The 19,802-nt window shown below is 35.5% G+C and overlaps 1 protein-coding gene across 1 annotated transcript in view; it reads left to right on the forward strand.

The window, feature by feature from the left end:
* HDX (highly divergent homeobox) overlaps window positions 1-19,802 on the forward strand; it is a 211,601-nt gene that overhangs the window by 78,691 nt on the left and 113,108 nt on the right. The window contains exon 4 of the mRNA XM_043459917.1: window positions 7,810-7,863. Coding sequence (XP_043315852.1) covers window positions 7,810-7,863 — 54 coding nt within the window. The remainder of the gene's footprint in view (window positions 1-7,809; window positions 7,864-19,802) is intronic.

Here is a 19,802-nt window from a genome sequence, read left to right on the forward strand (position 1 = left end):
TTCCAATCCATGTACATGGTATATTTCTCCATCTATTTGTGTCATCTTTGATTTCTTCCATCAGTGTTTTATAGCTTTCTATATATAGGTCCTTTGCTTCTTTAGGTCGATTTATTCCTAAGTATTTTATTCTTTTCGTTGTGATGGTGAATGGAATTATTTCCTTAATTTCTCTTTCTGTTTTTTCATTGTTAGTGTATAGGAATGCAAGGGATTTCTCTGTGTTAATTTTATATCTTGCAACTTTACTATATTCATTGATTAGCTCTAATAATTTTCTGGTGGAGTCTTTAGGGTTTTCTATGTAGAGGATCATGTCATCTGCAAACAGAGTTTTTCATCTTCTTTACCAATCTGGATTCCTTTTATTCCTTTTTCATCTCTGATTTCTGTGGCTAAAACTTCCAAAACTATATTGAATAGTAGTGGTGAGAGTGGGCACCCTTGTCTTTTTCCTGACTTTAGGGGAAATGCTTTCAATTTTTCACCATTGAGGACAATGTTTGCTGTGGGTTTGTCATATATAGCTTTTATTATGTTGACGTATGTTCCTTCTCTTCCTGCTTTCTGGAGGTTTCTTATCATACATGGATGTTGAATTTCGTCAAAGGCTTTCTCTGCATCTATTGAGATAATCATATGGTATTTATCTTCCAATTTGTTATTGTGGTGTATTGCATTCATTGATTTGTGTATGTTAAAGAATCCTTGCATCCCTGGGATAAAGCCCACTTGGTCATGATGTATGATCTTTTTAATATATTGTTGGATTCTGTTTGCTAGAATTTTGTTAAGGATTTTTTCATCTATGTTCATCAGTGATAGTGGCCTGCAGTTTTCTTTTTTTTGTGGCATCTTTGTCTGGTTTTGGTATTAGTGTGATGGTGGCTTCGTAAAATGAGTTTGGAAGTTTAACTTCCTCTGCAATTTTCTGGAAGAGTTTGAGTAGGATAGGTGATAGCTCTTCTCCAAATTTTTTGTAGAATTCATGTGTGAAGCCGACTGGTCCTGGGGTTTGTTTGCTGATAGATTTCCTATTGAAGTTTTGATTTCTGTGCTTGTGATGGGTCTCTTAAAATTTTCTATTTCTTCCTGGTTTAGTTTTGGAAAGTTATACATTTCTAAGAATTTGTCCAATTGTTCTAAGCTCTCCATTTTATGAGTTATTAGTTGTCCACTTTATTAGGCATATAGTTGCTGATAGTAGTCTCTTATGATCTTTGTATTTCTGTGTTGTCTGTTGTGATCTCTCCATTTTCATTTCTAATTTTGTTGATTTGATTCTTCTCCCTTTGTTTCTTGATGAGTCAGGCTAATGGTTTGTCTATTTTATTCATCTTCTCAAAGAATGAGCGTTTAGTTTTGTTGTTTTTTTTTGCTATGGTCTCTTTTGTTTCTTTTGCTTTTATTTGTGCCCTAATTTTTATGATTTCTTTCCTTTTACTAACTCTGGGGTTCTTCATTTCTTCCTTTTCTAGCTGCTTTAGGTGTAGAGTTAGGTTATTTATTTGACTTTTTTTCTTGTTTCTCGAGGTAAGCTTGTATTACTATGAACCTTCCCCTTAGCACTATTTTACTGAGTCCCATAGGTTTTTGGTTGTTGTGTTTTCATTTTCATTCGTTTCTTTGCATATTTTGATTTCTATTTTGATTTGTTGGTTATTCAGAAGTATGTTGCTTAGCCTCCATATGTTGGAATTTTTAATACTTTTTTCCCCTGTGGTTGACATCTAATCTTACTGTATTGTGATCAGAAAAGATGCTTGGAATGATTTCACCTTTTTTGTATTTAGCAAGACTGTATTTATGGCCCAGGATGTGATCTATCCTGGAGAAGGTACCATATGCACTTGAGAAAAAGATGAAATTCCTTGTTTTGGGGTCAAATGTCCTATAGATATCAATTAGGTCTAACTGGCCCATTGTATCATTTAAAGTTTGTGTTTCCTTGTTAATTTTCTGTTTAGTTGATCAATCCATAGGTGTGAGTGTGGTATTAAAATCTTCCACCATTACTGTGGGATTTTACTAATAATTTTAATAGTGCTGTTAATTTCCCTTTTCATAATTGTTAGCATTTGCCTTACATAGCGTGGTGCTCCTATGTTGGGTGAATATATATTTATAATTGTATATCTTCTTCTTGGATTGATCCTTTGATCATTATGAAGTGTCCTACTTTGTCTTTTATCTCAGCCTTTATTTCAAAGTCTATTCTATCTGATATGAGTATTGCTATTCCTGCTTTCTTTTGGTCTCCATTTGCATGAAATATTTTTTCCAGCCCTTCACTTTCAATCTGTATGTGTCCCTTGTTTTGAGGTGGGTCTCTTGTAGATAGCATATATAGGGATCTTATTTTTGTATCCATTCAGCCAGTCTTTGTCTTTTGGTTGGAGCTTTCAACCCATTTACATTTAAGGTAATTATTGATAAGTATGATCCCGTTGCAATTTACTTTCTTTTGGGTTTGAGTTTATACACCTTTTCTGTGTTTCCTGTCTAGAGAAGATCCTTTAGCATTTGTTGAAGAGCTGGTTTTGTGGTGCTGAATATTCTCAGATTTTGCTTGTCTGTAAACCTTCTGATTTCTCCTTCATATTAGAATGAGATCCTTGCTGGGTACAGTAATTTGGGCTGTAGGTTCTTTTCTTTCATCACTTTAAGTATGTCCTGCCATTCCCTTCTGGCCTGAAGAGTTTGTATTGAAAGATCAGCTGTTATCCTTATGGGAATCCCCTTGTGTGTTATTTGTTGTTTTTCCCTTGCTGCTTTTAATATTTGCTGTTTGTATTTGATCTTTGTTAATATGATTAATATGTGTCTTGGGGTGTTTTGCCTTGGGTTTATCCTGTTTGGGACTCTCTGGGTTTCATGGACTTGAGTGGCTATTTCCCTCCCCATGTTTGGAAAGTTTTCAACTATTATCTCCTCAAATATTTTCTCATGGCCTTTCTTTTTGTCTTCTTCTTCTGGGACTCCTATGATTCGAATGTTGGGGCATTTGACATTGTTCCAAAGGTCTCTGAGATTGTCCTCATTTCTTTTAATTCTTTTCTTTTTTCCTCTCTGCTTCATTTATTTCCACCATTGTATCTTCCACCTCACTTGTCCTATCTTCTGCTTCAGTTTTCTACTGTTGGTTCCCTCCAGAGTGTTTTTTATCTCATTTATTGCATTATTCATTATTGATTGAATCTTCTTTATTTCTTCTAGATCCTTGTTAAACATTTCTTGCATCTTCTCAATCCTTGACTCCAGGCTATTTATCTGTAACTCCATTTTGTTTTCAAGATTTTGGATCATTTTTACTGTCATATTGAATTCTTTTTCAGGTAGACTCTCTATCTCCTCCTCTTTTGTTTGGTTTGGTGGGTGTTTATCATGTTCCTTTACCTGCTGAATATTTCTGTGCCTTTTCATCTTTTTTATATTGCTGTGTTTGGGGTGACCTTTCTGTATTCTGGCAGTTTGTGGTTCCTCTGTATTGTGGAGGTTCCTCCCTGCAGGTGGGGTTGGACAAGTGACTTGTCAAGGTTTCCTGTTTAGGGAAGCTTGTGTCAGTGTTCTGGTGGGTGGAGCTGGATTGCTTCTCTCTGCAGTGCAATGAAGTGTCCAGTAGTGAGTTTTGAGATGTCTATGGATTTGGTGTGACTTTGGGCAGCCTGCATATTAAAGCTCAGGTCTATGTTCCTATGTTGCTGGAGAATTTGCGTGGTATGTCTTGTTCTGAATCTTGTTGGCTCTTGGATGGAGCTTGGTTTCAGTGTAGGTATACAGGCTTTTGGATGAGCTCTTATCTATTAATGTTCCATGGAGTCAGGAGTTCTCTGGTGTTCTCAGGTTTTGGATTTAAGCCTCTTGCCTCTGGTTTTCAGTCTTAATCTTACAGTAGCCTCAAGTCGTCTCCATTCCTACAGCACTGATGATAAAACATCTCCTTTCAAAGACAATGGGCTGCCTTTCTGGGTGCCTGCTTTCCTTTGCCCATGTTTGGAAGTTGTTTTGTGGAATTTGCTCAGCATTCAAATGATGTTTCGATGAATTTGTGGGGGAGAAAGTGGTCTCTCCATCCTATTCCTCCACTATCTTAGGACCGCCATCTTGTAGTTTTTCTCTAATCTCATAACACTTTGATGAGACAACATGCTTGATGTGTTTTCAATTTTCTTCAATTTGCCGAAGTTTGCCTTGTGGTCCAGCATGTGGTCATTCCTGGAGAATGTTCCATGTGCACTTGAGAAGAATGCTGCTTTGGGGTGGAATGCTCTATAATTATCAGTTAAGTCCATCCACTCTAAAGTGTCATTTAAGCCAGTGTTTCCCTATTAGTTTCTGTGTGGATGATGTGTCCATTGATGAAAGTGGAGAGTTGAAGTCTCCCACTACTATTGTATTACTGTTGATTTCTCCCTTTATTCTTGTTTGTATTTGCCTTACATTTTGAGGTGCTCTTATGTTGGATGTATATATATATTTGTAATTTTTATATCTTTTTGAGTTGAATACTTGATCATCATGTAGTGTCCTTTGTCTCTGTAAGTCTTTTTTTTTTTTATAATCTATTTTGTCTGATTTGAGTATTGCTACTCCAGCTTTCTTTTGATTTTCATTTGCATGGAATACCTTCTCCTATCCCCTTACTTTCAGTCTGTAAGTGTCCCGAGGTCTGAGGTGGGTCTTAGCATATATATGTGTCTTGTTTTTGTATCCACCCAACCAGTCTATGTCTTTTGGTTGGTTGGTGCATTTAATTCATTTACATTTAAGGTAATTATTGATATGTATGACCTTATTACCATTTTCTTAATTGTTTTGGGTTTATTTTTTGTAGGTTTTTTCCTTGTCTTGTGTTTCCTGCCTAAACAGGTTCCTTTGGTATTTGTTGTATAGCTGATTTGCTGGTGCTGAATTCTCTTAACTTTTGCTTGTCTGGAAAGCTTTTGATTTCTCCATCAAATCTGAATGTGAGTCTTGCTGAATCGAGTATTTTTAATTGTAGGCTTTCCCCTTTCATCATTTTAAATACATATGTCATTCCCTTCTGGCTTGTAGAGTTTTTGTTCAGAAATTACTTGATAACCTTATGGCAGTTCCTTTGTATATTATTTTTTGTTTTTCCCTTGTTACTTTTAATATTTTATCTTTGTCTTTAATTTTTGTCAGTTTGATTACTATGTGTCCTGGTGTGTTCCTCCTTTGGTTTATCCTGCCTGGGACTCTGCAGTTCTGGAACTTGGTTGATTATTTCCTTTCCCATGTTTGGGAAATTTTCAGCTATTATCTCACCAAATAGTTTTTTCTTTCCTTTCTCTCTTTTCTCCTTCTGGGACCCCTAAAATGCAAATTTTGGTGTGTTTAATGTGGTTCCAGAGGTCTCTTAGTCAGTTTCCTTTTTTTTTTTTTTCATTCTTTTCTTCTATGTTCTATTTTGCAGCAGTGATTTCCACCATTCTGTCATCCAAGTCACTTATCTGTTCTTCTGCCTTAATTATTCTGCTATTGATTCATTCTAGTGTATTGTATTTTTCTGTGTGTTTGTTCTTTAGGTCTTCTAGGTCTTGATAACCATTTCTTGCATCTTCTCTGTTATTTTTCCAAGATCCTGGATCATCTTCACTATCATCATTATGAACTCTTTTTCTGGAAGGTTGCCAATTTCCAGTTCATTCAGTTGTTTTTCTGGTGTTTTATCTTGTTCCTTCATCTGGGATATAATCTTCTGCCATCTCATTCTGATTAGCTTTGTGTGATTGCTATTTTCATTATGGAGGCTGTGACACTGTAGTTCTTACTTCTTCTGTCTGCCCTCTTGTGAATCTACATTTTATATTCTTAATTGTATAAGGTCAATGTTTAAAGAAATTCAGTTACCTTATTTATTATATATATCATTTGTTTCACATTAATTTTTGAGTTCAGTACAGTTCAGTTCAGTCACTCAGTCATGTCTGACTCTTTGTGACCCCATGAATTGCAGCACACCAGGCCTCCCTTTCCATCACCAATACCCAGAGTTTACCCAAACTCTTGTCCATTGAGTCAGTGATGCCATATAACCATCTCATCCTCTGTAATCCCCTTCTCCTCCTACCTTCAATCTTTCCCAGCATCAGGGTCTTTTCAAATGACTCAGCTCTTCTCATCAGGTGGCCAAAGTATTGGAGTTTCAGCTTCAACATCAGTCCTTCCAATGAACACCCAGGACTGATCTCCTTTAGGATGGACTGGTTGGATCTCTTTGCAGTCCAGGGGACTTTCAAGAGTCTTCTCCAACACCACAGTTGAAAAGAATCGATTCTTTGACACTCAGCTTTCTTTATAGTCCAACTCTCACATACATACATGACTACTGAAAAAATCATAACCTTGACTAGACGAACCTTTGTTGACAAAGTAATGTCTCTGTTTTTTAATATGCTGTCTAGGTTGGTCATAACTTTCCTTCCTTTTGAGTAGTTACTAGTTTATGAGGGAGGTGTAACTCATTTGGTTTAACATATTTTTTCCAGCAACTTAACATAATGAGTTTTAAAATATCCTCAGTTATAGATAAAATTACATATACATATATCCAGTTGGATATCTCTATTTTTTCAAGAGTATATTATGTGACTATTTTAGCAGATGTACCTCCTTCATTGAGACTAGCAATCAATTTATTTTGCAAACATTGTATCTTATACCAAGTATTAGTTATAAGATAAGAAGATATAACTTTTGAAGTATTTTTCTGTAAAAGTTTTTAATTCTCAATTCACCATTAAAAATATCAATTATTCAAACCTTCTCATGCCCTCAAGCATTTGAGTTATTTGCTATTATACTTTAATGGGATTTTAACTTGAGTAAAAGTTTTCCTTACAAGTATTATTTGGAGTTTATATAATTTATAACCAGTTCTTAGCATATTGATGTATTTTTAAGTCAAAGTAAAATGGCAAGTCTGAGAGCCAAGGACAGTAATCATTTACCTGGTATTTCAATAATATTACTTTGCAACTTACCTTGACTGTTTGAGCATCACTTCTTATAAATAAGCATAATACAGATTCATTGATCATCACTAAATATAATTTATCAAAACCAAAAAATGTTTTATTGAATACCAAATTCCTTCACCACTACCACTTAGAAAAGCTGGTTTGTCAGTCTCTTGAGAACCATATGTTTGGGAGGGAAGGAGCGAGCAAGTGGAGAGTTTTGAGTACTCCCCAATCCTTGTATGTATTAGGAAAAGGTATGGTTAAGTATAGGCTAACCAGAGTCATTGCTCTCAGAAACACTTTGGTCTCTGGAATCACTCTCCAGAATCCTATGAGAGTAGCATCTATCTCCTTATGTGGCAATGCTGACGTAATATGGTGTTACTAGCTATTCACCTTAGCAGTTTCTACTTAAAAAGGGCCTTGCAATTATGTAAGATGAATAAAGGTAGAGAGCCAATATATAGTACAATGACTGTAGGTAATTATTTGATGATTGTAACTCATTTATTACACAGACCAATTAAGTTTTATTATAATAATTTTATTGTCCATAGATTTCCAAACCATATTTCCAGGCCCAAAAAACGTCCTTAAAATTTTCTTAAATTTTCAGAGGAACTCCACTACTTTTTGAATTTTGCAATGAAGGAAGGCCTTTTAAATCTCTTGTTTTCAATAAGGTAACAGCATTTGTCCACATAGGGGATATGCTCTGAATGCAGACCTATCTTGACATCTTGTGTGAATTCTTTGGTGTTGATCAGCATTCCAAATAGTATCAATGCATACCTTACTGAGATTCCATTTGTTGTTTCCACAGATTTCAGGAAACCTTACTGTGCCTTGGATTACAGGGTGTTCTAGAAAAAGAGCAGTAAGTAATCTTTCCTTTAAAGCAGCAAATGGGTTTCCCCCGTCTCATTAGTAGGAATGCCATTGAGAAAATTGTCATGATATTTGTAAAGTTGGCAATACTGAGCCTCAGTAAGTTAATTAATCCTAGTCTCAAAGCACATATTTTGAGATCATAATATTTATATAAACTAAAAAGGTAACCTTAAATAAAAGGCAGTAATTAGAACATTGTATAAACTTTGAGCAGCTTTTTCAGTTAAAAAAAAAATTAAAGATATTTCATAAAACATCGTAGTTTTCATACATCTAATAAGCCCAGTTAATTTGATCATATAATTGAATCATGATTGATATAAATATCTCGATCAAGGTTAAATAAATTACATTACTATATATTTGTGTATTTCAGTATTTAGAAGTGGTGAGTAACTAATATTTTAACAATATTGTTCTCTGGCTTTCTGCTACAACTGTTATGATTCTTATTATATTAATCTAACAGAATTTCATTAAAATTGTGTTTTCCTAAAGAATCTCATTCAGTTAGTCTGTGTAGCACCTATAAATCTAACATGCAGGAGATTTTGATATAACTTTTCCTTAGAAGGGAAACTATTAAAGGATTCAATGGTAAAAAAAAAAAAAATGTGAGTAGACTTTTAGAAAAACATCTCAAGTTATTGCATGGTAAGTAGCTTTGAAACAATGGAAAAGAACTGAGAGTGCAGAAGTAGTTGTTATATTTATAGGGAACTGATTTTATAAAAAATGTTAAGACAATTCATTGTGGAAGAGGAAGATGTTTGTTTAATGAATGGTACTGGGACAGCCCGACTTGCACACACACACAAAATACTTCAAAATAGATTATAGACCTAAATGCATGAGATATACCAATAACTTTATGAAAAAGAATAAGAGAAAATATTTGAGACTAAGAGTTAGGTGACAATTTCTTAGATATTAAGTCAACAGTGCAATCCACAAAATTTAAAAATGAATAAATTGGATCTCAACAAAATTCAAAACCTTAACACTTTGAAAGATACCATGAAGAAAATGAAAAGACGAGCCACAGCCTAAAAGGAACTATTTGCAAATCACTTATCCCTTAATGGACTTTTATCCAGCATATACAAAACACTTACAAGGACAAATGATCTGATCACAAAATGAACAAGAGATATGAGCTTGATATTTCAACAAAACTGATACATGAACATTCAATAAATATGTGAACAGCTGCTCAAAATCATACACCATTCAGGAAATGCATATTGAAACCAAAATGAGGTATTTCACACTCTCTAGAATAAGAATCATTGGCAAAGATATGGAGATAAAGGAACAGTCATACACTGATGTTGGGACTGTAAAATAGAACAGCCATTTTGGAAAACACTTTGGCATTTTTTTAAAGCTAAACATACACCTGCCTTATTATCCAACTATTCTGACAAGTCTTTGCCCAAGAGGAGTGATAGCACTTATCCTTACAAAAACTTTTACATGAATCTTTATAGCAGCTGTATTTATAGTAGCCTAAAAGTAGAAACAAACTAAATGTTCATTAACAGGTGAATGGATAAAAAATTTTTCGTTCATATAGGGGAATAGTAATCAACAATTAAAAAGTGAAATATTGATGCACACATCACATGACTGAATCTTAAAATAATCAGCTTGAGTGAAAGAAACCAGATTTAAAAAAAAGAATGCATACTGTATGCTTCCATCTATATAAAATTATTGAAAATGCAAACTAATGACAGGAAGCCGATCAGTGCTTGCATGGTCATGTAGGTGGGCAAAAGGTGGGGCAAACTAATTGAAAGAGAGCATTAGGAAACATTTGAGGATGATGGGTGTGTTCACCCAAGATTGTTTCTTGACATATACACAAATGAGAACATCAAATTGTACAATTTAAATATGTGTAATTTAGTTTTCATTAGTTATGCCTCAATAAAGCTTTTAAAAAGCTAACAATTCAGTTACTAGAAGACTTGGATATTTGAATCTACTTTTTCAACTGTAAATCTTGTGAAACTTATGTATAGGTCAAATTTGTATGATGAAAATTTAGCATTCAAACTGACATATGCTACAAGTATAAAATAAGTGATTTTAAAGATTTTGTAAAAAGAATATATAAATGTCTAAATTTTTATGCTAACTGCATGTTTAAATGATAAAATTTTGAATAGATTGAGGTAAAGTATGTCAGTAAAATTAATTTTACCAGGAGTTTTTCACTCTTTTAATATTGCTATTAGAAAATGGAAGCCTATGTATTTATTTCATATTCTATTTCTATTGTACTCTAAAAGTCTACAATGTGCCAGACATTGTGCTCGATCTTAGGGATACAATGGTGAGAAAAGCCAGATATTTTCACTGTTCTTATGGAACTGGTTATCTAGATTTAATAGGAAGAGAGGTATTCATGAAATAATTACATAAATATAAAATGCCACTGTGAGAAGCACCCATGTTGATCACTTTCTAGCTTCTCCTGGACACACACTTTATCCACACAATGAAATATAAACATCATCTGAAAATTCTTTGGCTTACTTCCAAGGAAAATTTACCACTGTCAGTGTCCCTCAATCAAACCAATAAGAATAAATCAGTAGTGAAATAAGTTGTGTTTATTACTTGTTGTAGCAAAGAACACATAGCATAGAGAACCATGATATATCTCAGGAAGAGGATGCTAGAAATACCTAACTGAAGGATTTGGACTTTGGCTGGGTAATTTAGGGGAGGGTATAATGAAGTGAGCATTTGCTCTAAATTGGATGTTTTGAGAGTGCTAAGTTGCTTCAGTCATGTCTGATTCTTTGTGACCCTATGGACTATCACCTGCCAGCCTCCTCCCTGGGGTTTTCCAGGCAAGAACACTGGAGTGGGTTGCATTTTCTTCTCCAGGTGATCTTCTTGACTCGGGGATCGAACCTGTGTCTCTTACATCTCCTGCAATGGCAAGCAGGTTCTTTACCACTATTGCCACCTTGAAAGTCCCATCAGGGGCAATTCAGTGATAGGGTATTTAGAATGTGGCATTGCAGCCTTGGTTTTGACTGTTGAGACAAAATTATGAAGTAGCTTTGTTTTATTTCATGTTATCATGGTCTCTGTTGACTATGATGGCTACTCCATTTCTTCTAGAGGATTCTTGTCCACAGTAGTAAATATAATGGTCATCTGAGTTAAATTCACCCATTACAGTCCACTTTAGTTATGTGATTCCTAAAATGTCAACGTTCACTCTTGCCATCTCCTGTTTGACCACTTCGAATTTGCCTTGATTCATGGACCTAACATTCCAGGTTCCTATGTAATATTGCTCTTTTAGAACATCAGACTTTACTTCTATCACCAGTCACATCCACAACTGGGTGTTGTATTTGCTTTGGCTCTGTCACTTCAAAAAGGACAGAAATGGTATGAACCTGACAGAAGCAGAATATAGTAATAAGAAGTGGCAAGAATACACAGAAGACCTATACAAAAAAGATCTTCAGGACCCAGATAACCATGATGGTGCTATCACTCACCTAGAGCCAGACATCCTGGAATGCAAAGTCAAATGGGCCTTAGGAAACATCACTACAAAGCTAGTTGAGGTGATGGAATTCCAGCTGATCTATTTCAAATCCTGAAAGATGATGCTGTGAAAGTGCTGCACTCAATATGCCAGCAAATTTGGAAAACTCAGCAGTGGCCACATGACTGGAAAAAGTCAGTTTCCATTCCAATCCCAAGGAAAGACAATGCCAAAGAATGTTCAAACTACTGCACAATTGCACTCATCTCACACACTAGTAAAGTAATGCTCAAAATTCTCCAAGGGAGGCTTCAACAGTACATGAACTGTGAACTTCCAGATGTTCAAGCTGGTTTTAGAAAAGGCAGAGGAACCAGAGATCAGATTGCCAACATCCGCTGGATCATAGAAAAAGGATGAGAGTTCCAGAAATACATCTACTTCTGTTTTATTGACTATGCCAAAGCCTTTGACTGTGTGGATCACCACAAACTGGAAAGTTCTGAAAGAGATGGGCATACCAGACAACCTGACCTGCCTCTTGAGAAATCTGTATGCAGCTCAGAAAGCAACATTTAGAACTGGACATGGAACAACAGACTGGTTCCAAATAGGAAAAGGAGTACATCAAGGCTGTATATTGTCACCCTGCTTATTTAACTTATATGCAGAGTACATCATGGGAAATGCTGGACTGGATGAAGCACAGGCTGGAATCAAGATTGCAGGGAAAAATATCAATAACCTCAGATATGCAGATGACACCACCCTTATAGCAGAAAGTGAAGAGGAACTAAATAACCTCTTGCTGAAAGTGAAAGAGGAGAGTGAAAAAGATGGCTTCAAACTCAACATTCAGAAAGCTAAGATCATGGCATCCGGTCCCATCACTTCATGGCAAATAAATGGTGAAACAGTGGAACCAGTGGAGGACTTTATCTTTTTAGGCTCCAAAATCAATGCAGATGGTGACTGCAGCCATGAAATTAAAAGACACTTTCTCCTTGTAAGAACAGTTACTACCAAACTAGACAGCATACTAAAATGCAGTTACATTACTTTGTCAACAGAGGTCTGTCTAGTCAAAGCTATGGTTTTTCCAGTAGTCGTGTATGGATGAGAGTTTCGGATTATAAAGAAAGCTGAGTGCCGAAAAATTGATGCTTTTAAACTGTGGTGTTGGAGAAGACTTTTGAGAGTCCTTTGGACTGCAAGGAGGTCCAACCAGTCCATCCTAAAGGAAATCAGTCCTGAATATTCATTGGAAGAACTGATGCTGAAGCTGAAGCTCCTAATGCAAAGAACTGACTCATTTGAAAAGACTCTGATGCTGGGAAAGATTGAAGGCGGAAGGAAAAGGGGATGACAGAGGATGAAATGGTTGGATGGCATCACCGACTCAATGGACATGAGTTTGAGTAAACTCTGGGAGTTGGTGATGGACAGGGAGGCCTGGTGTGCTGCAGTCCGTGGGGTCGCAAAGATTCAGACACGAGTGAGCAACTGAACTGACTGTGGTCTCTGAGTAATCTTGTTTTAGATTGTAGTCTGTGAAGTTAAACAGTGTTCAACAAAAGAACAAAATGACCCAACCATGAGTGTCAGGCCAGCATATAATGTTATAGTTTAGTTGAACATCAGTTCAATTTTGAATGACATTTTTTTTTTTTAATCTGACTAGAATACATCTTGAGATTATGCACACTATGCTTGACATTCTATTCATATTACAGTTACTGTCCATGCACACCATCTTGAAAAGTCGTCTTAGTAAACCTGACTGTTAAATGGATGGTCTGTATCAATAAGTGTCCAAGAAGGTAAATAGAAAGCTTACCAAAAGAATTTAATTTTATAAACTATTTAGACAGGTTTTAGAGGATTTAAAAAAGCAAAAATGAAACTTTGAAGCAACAAGAGTGTTAGTTCAGGAAGTAGCTATCACCCCTTGGGCTAGGAAAACAAAGAGTAGTTTCTATTTTCAGAAACTATAAAGTTACAGAAAAGGTTTGCTGAGATGGGACTGATTTCTGAATTTGGTACACTGCCAGCTAGTGCTGGTACCTTTTGTGGTACAATGAGGTTGATTCTGATAGTGTACAAAAAGAGGAACTGACTGCTACTATTACCAACAGCCAATGCCAGGATGGAGAGTTGGTCTTTGGGTGATACTGATGGGAATAGAAAGAAAAACAGAAAAGACCATCTTCCTTCTTCAGTCATCTAGTCTCCTTATACTGTACTCTATTGGCAGAATCTCATTCAAAGATATTTTGTTGTTGTTCAGTCGCTGTCATGTCCTATGCTTTGTGACCCCATGACTGCAGTACACGAGGCTTCCCTGTCCTTCACTATCTCTTGAAATTTGCTGAAATTCATATCCATTGAGTCAGTCAATTTCATCTGTTCAAAGACATTTAGTAAAGCAGAAATGTGGTTTGCAGAGTTTCATCAAAAACATTGTATAGAAGAGTGTGTTTGAAACTGAGAAAATGTAGCTTAATTACCAATACAGAAGAAATGAGGAATTTTTGTTTGCTTTTGTTTTTTTGTAAAACCAAACTGTAGGAGTATATGCTGCTACATGTGGAATGAAAGTTGGTCTATATAAATTATGGAGTTGTTACTGATTTTTTGAAATCTCAATACTGTCTCTTTGACTTTTGAAAACTACAAATTGTGCTGATTGTTCTAATTATAACAAACTATGTATGTCAATACTACTCATAATAGGTTGTGGCTCTTCAATAGTAAAAATAATACTAGCATATGTATAGTATAGGGCTTCCTTCATCGCTCAGATAGTAAATAATCTGCCTGCAATGCAGGAGACCCAGGTTCAATCCCTGGGTTGGGAAGATTCCCCTGGAGGAGGAAATAGCAACCCACTCCAGTATCTTGCCTGGAGAATTTCATACACAGAGTAGACTGGTGAGCTATAGTCCAAGGGATCACAAAGAGCCAGACTCGACTGAGTGACTAACACACACGTGTATGGTATTTTATAGTTTTAAGCAGGGGTCTCCATTCCCTGGGCCACAGGCCACTGGTTCATGGCCTGTTAGAAACCAGACTGTACAGCTGGAAGAGAGCAGAGGACAAAACTGAATCCATTCCCCCTCATTGCCAAACTGTGGAAAAGTTGTCTTTTATGACACAGGTCCCTGGTGCCTAAAAGATTGGGGATTATTGGTTTAAAGGCATTTTACTTTGATTATCTCATTCTAATCCTCCCCAAAATGCACAGAGGCAGATAAGACAGGCATTTCTATTTAGACTTTATAGATGAAAATAAATTCAGGATGGTTAAGCTACTTGACTGCTGTCTCTGTGGCACAATTTATTAGCACGTTTGGCTGTTAACTGAAAGGTTGATGGATCGAGCCCACCCGGGGGCTCTTTTTAAGTTACTTGAAAAGCCTATGTATATATCTAGCAAAAGTTTGAAGTTGGATTAGAACCCAAGTCTTTTTTGATTTGTAGTCCCACTATCTTTAGTATCTTGCCTCATAGTAGATGGCGATTGCAGCCATAAAATTAAAAGATGCTTACTCCTTGGAAGGAAAGTTATGACCAACCTAGACAGCATATTAAAAAGCAGAGACATTACTTTGCCAACAAAGGTCCGTCTAGTCAAGGCTATTGTTTTTCCATTGGTCATGTGTGGATGTGAGAGTTGGGCTGTGAAGAAAGCTGAGCACCGAAAAATTGATGCTTTTGAACTATGGTGTTGGAGAAGACTCTTGAGAGTCCCTTGGACTGCAAGGAGATCCAATCAGTCCATCCTGAAGGAGATCAGCCCTGGGTGTCCATTGGAAGGACTGATGCTGAAGCTGAAACTCCAGTACTTTGGCCACCTGATGTGAAAAGTTGACTCACTGGAAAAGACCCCGATGCTGGGAGGGATTGGGGGCAGGAGAAGGGGATGGCAGAGGATGAGATGGCTGGATGGTATCACCGACTCAGTGGATATGAGTTTGAGTAACTCCAGGAGTTGGTGATGGACAGGGAAGCCTGGCATGCTGCGATTCATGGGGTCACAAAGAGTAAGACGCGACTGAGCGACTGAACTGAACTGAACTGAGCATCAGGAAAGGGAAAAAGCTATTGTTTATTTTAAGCAGAAGCCCTCAGCTTTTTATTCCTTGTTTTGTTTTTGAGTAAGAACATCTTTTTAGTTTTCTTTATTTGGAGTCTCAACACGCCTGGGACAAAACAAAATCTGAGCTAAAAGGAAAGTGGAAGGATGATTGTGGTTAATTATCTATTTCAGTCAATGTTGGAAAGATATGGAAATATAACCTTTTAAGTAAGTCATTGCAAATGAGTTCCAATGGCAACTCTTTTCTCTTCAGCCCCGCAATGAAGGGCAAACCAGGAGAAAGCAGTCAGTAATGTGAAGACCCATCCAGTCAATATGTGTTTCTCTGACTTGCCTGATCATGAGAATCATTGGAGCTCATATGTTGGGGGTGATGGCTTGTTAAAAATAAATGTCTGGATACTACCCAGTATATACTAAATCAGAAGCTCTAGAGGAAGACCTGGAAGTAGTATTAATAAATGGTCCATTATTCTTATGATGAGCCAAGGTTGTTAAACACTGTCCTGATTCTAGTGGTTGGGGTACACTGATCAGACTTCATTGTCTAGCAATAATTGAACCATATTGTGAAAATTAATTCCATGAACTTATTTTTAAATTTTATACATGAAATTTATTTTAATATACATCATAAAATTATAATACTAATTAAAATTCAGGACTAGAGGGGTTTTTTACTTCTTGCATATTACATCCTTATATATACGCTTTCTTCTACAAAGCAAATACTGATTTTCTAGGACACAGGGACTGTAAGGATATCCCATTTACTTTATCATACATTAGGCACACAGTAGCATCAGAATAATAATATTATTATAAAAAATGATGTCAGTAACTATCAATGCCAATATAATTAATGAAAAAGTTAATTTTTTTCACATGCCCTTCTCATTTCCTCTCTATATTATATATATTTATTTTTAATTGATTAATGATTGCTTTACAATGTTGGTTTGATTTCTGTAATAATACATCAATGTAAATTAACCATAGGTGAATCTCCCTTCCATGTCCTGCCCTTTCCCACCCCTCTAGGTTATTACAAAGCCCCAATTTGAGTCATACATCAAATTTCCATTGGCTATATATTTACATATATTAGTGTTTATGCTTCCATGCTACTCTCTCTATTCATCTCACCATCTCCCTCTTCTCCCACACCCTTGTCCACAGTCTCTTCTGTATGTCTGTGTCTCCATTGCTTCTCTGTGAATAGGTTCGTCAGTATCATCTTTCTAGATTCCATATATATGGATTAATATATGGTATTTGTTTTTCCCTCTTTGACTTACTTTGCTCTGTATAATAGGCTCTAGGTTCATCCACCTCATTAGAACTGACTCAAATGTATTCCTTTTTATGACTGAGTAATGTTCCATTGTAAATATTTACCACAGCTTCTTTATCCATTCATCTGTTGATGGACATTTACGTTGCTTCCATGTCCTAGATATTGTAAATAGTGCTGCAGTGAACATTGGGGTACATGTGTTATTTTCAGTTTTTGTTTCTTCAGGGTATATGCCTCGAAGTGGTATTGCTGGGTAATATGGTGCTTTTATTCCTAGTTTTTAATGGAATCTCCATACTGTCTTTCATAGTGGCTGTATCAACTTACATCCCACCAGCAGTGCAGAAGGGTTCGCATTTCTGCACACACTCTCCAGCGCTTGTTGTTTGTGGATTTTTTAAATGATGACCATTTTGACCAGCATGAGATGATATCTCATTGTAATTTTGATTTTCATTTCTCTAATAATGAAAGATGTTGAGCATTTCTTCATGTGTGTATTAGCCATCTGCATGTCTTCTCTGGAGAAATGTCTCTTTGGGTATTTTGCCCATTTTTTTATTGTATTGTTTGTTTTTCTGGTATTGAGTTGCTTGAACTGCTTGTACATTTTGGAAATTAATTCTTTGTCAGTTGATTCATTTGCTATTATTTCTCCCATTCTGAGGGTTGTCTTTTTACCTTGTTTATAGTTTCATTTGCTGTGCAAAAACTTTTAAGTTTAATTAGATCTCACTTCTTGTTTTTGTTTGTTTTTATTTCCATTATTCTAGGAGGTGAATCATAATGGATCTTGCTATGATTTATGCCATATACTATTCTGCCTACCTTTTCTTCTAAGAGTTTTATAGTTTCTGGACTTGCATCTAGGTCTTTAATCCATTTTGAGTTTATTTTGTGTATGGTATTAAGAAGTGTTCTAATTTAATTCTTTTACAGATAGTTGTCCAGTTCTTCCAGCACCACTTATTGAAGAGACTATCTTTTTCCCATTGTATATTCTTGCCTCCTTTGTAAACAAGGTGCCCATAGATGTGTGGAATTATCTCTGGTTTTCTATCTTGTTCAATTGGTCTATACTTCTGCCTTTGTGTCAGTACTATACTTTCTTGATGACTGTAGTTTTATAGTTTTGTCTGAAATCAGGTAAGTTGATTCCCCCAGCCCCATTCTTCTTTCTCAAGATTGCTTTGACAATTTGGGGTCTTTCATGTTTCCATATGGATTGTGAATTTTTTTTTGTTCTAGTTCTGTTAAAAAAATGCCATTGGAAATTTGATAGGGATTGCATTGAATCTGTAAATTGTGTTTGATAGTACACTCATTTTCACAATATTGGTTCTTTCAACCCAGGAACATGAAATTTCCCTGCCACTGTTTATGTCATCTTTGATTTCTTTCATCAGTGTCTTATAGTTTTCTGTATAGAGTTCTTTTGTCTCCTTAGTTAAGTTTATTCCTACGTATCTTATTCTTTTTGCTGCAGTGGTAAATGGGATTGATTACTTTAATTCTCTTTCTGATTTTTCATTGTTATTATTTTCATTAGGAATGCAAGTGATTTCTGTGGATTGATTTTTTTATCCTGTGACTTTACTAAATTCACTGATTAGCTCTAGTAATTTTCTGATAGTATCTTTAGGATTTTCTATGTATGGTATTATGTCATCTGCGAATAGTGAGTTTTACTTCTTCCTTTCCAATCTGGATTCCTTTTATGTCTTTCTCTTTGATTGACATAACTAAGACTTCTGAAATTATGTTGAATGATAGTGGTGAGAGTGGGCACTCTTGTCTTGTTCCTGAGAGGGAATGCTTTCAGTTTCTCACCATTGAGAATAATGTTTGTTGTGGGTTTGTTATATATGTTCTTTATTATGTTAAGGTAAGTTCCTTCTGTGCCCATTATTTTTAAGAGTTTTTATCATAAGTGGGTGCTGAATTTTGTTGCAACCTTTCTCTGCATCTATTGAAATTATATGGTTTTTATCTATTAATTTGTTAATATGCTGTATCACATTAATTGATTCACATATATTGAAGAATCCATGCATCCCTGGGATAAAGCTGAGTTTACCATGTTGCATGATCTTTTTAATGTGTTGTTGAATTCTGTTTGCTAGAATTTTGTTGAGGATTTTTGCATCTATGTTCATCAGTGATATTGGCCTGTAGTTTTCTTTTTTGTGATATCTTTGTTTGGCTTTGGTATCAGGTGATTGTGGCCTTGTAGAACTAGTTTGGAAGTATTCTTTCCTCTGCAAATTTTTGAATTTCAGAAGGATAGGCGTTAGGTCTTCTCTAAATGTTTGATAGAATTCACCTGTGAAGCCATTTGGTCCTGGGCTTTTGTTTTTTTCATATATATATATATATATATATATATATATATTTAATCACAATTTCTATTTCAGTATTTGTAGTTGACCTGTTCATAATTTCTGTTTCTTCCTGGTTCAGTCTGGAAGGTTCAAGTTTTCTAAGAATCTAAATTTCCTCTATGTTCTCCATTTTATGAACATATAGTTGCTTGTACTAGTCTGTTATGGTCCTTTGTATTTCTGCATTGTCTGTTGTAACCTCTCCTTTTTCATTCCTAATTTTGTTGATTGATTTGATTTGATTTTTCTCTTTTTTTCTTGATGAATCTAGCTAATGGTTTGTCAATTTTGTCTATCTTCTCAAAGGGCCAGCTTTTAGTTTTATTAAAATATTTACTATTATTTCTTTCATTTCTTTCTGCTCTGATCTTTATGATTTCTTTCCTTCTATTAAGGTTGGTTTTATTGTTGTTGTTCTTTTTCCAGCTATTTTAAGTGTAGAAATATGTTGTCTATTTGATATTTTGTTTTTGTTTTTGTTTTTGTCTTGATGTAAGATTGTATTGCTATAAACTTCCCTCTTAGAACTGCTTTTGCTGAATCCCACAGGTTTTGAGTTGTCAGGTTTTCATTGTAATTTTTTCTAGGCATCTTTTGATTTCCCTTCTTATTTCTTCAGTAACCT

This window comes from Cervus canadensis, chromosome X (genome assembly GCF_019320065.1).
Source record: "Cervus canadensis isolate Bull #8, Minnesota chromosome X, ASM1932006v1, whole genome shotgun sequence".
NCBI lineage: Eukaryota > Metazoa > Chordata > Mammalia > Artiodactyla > Cervidae > Cervus > Cervus canadensis.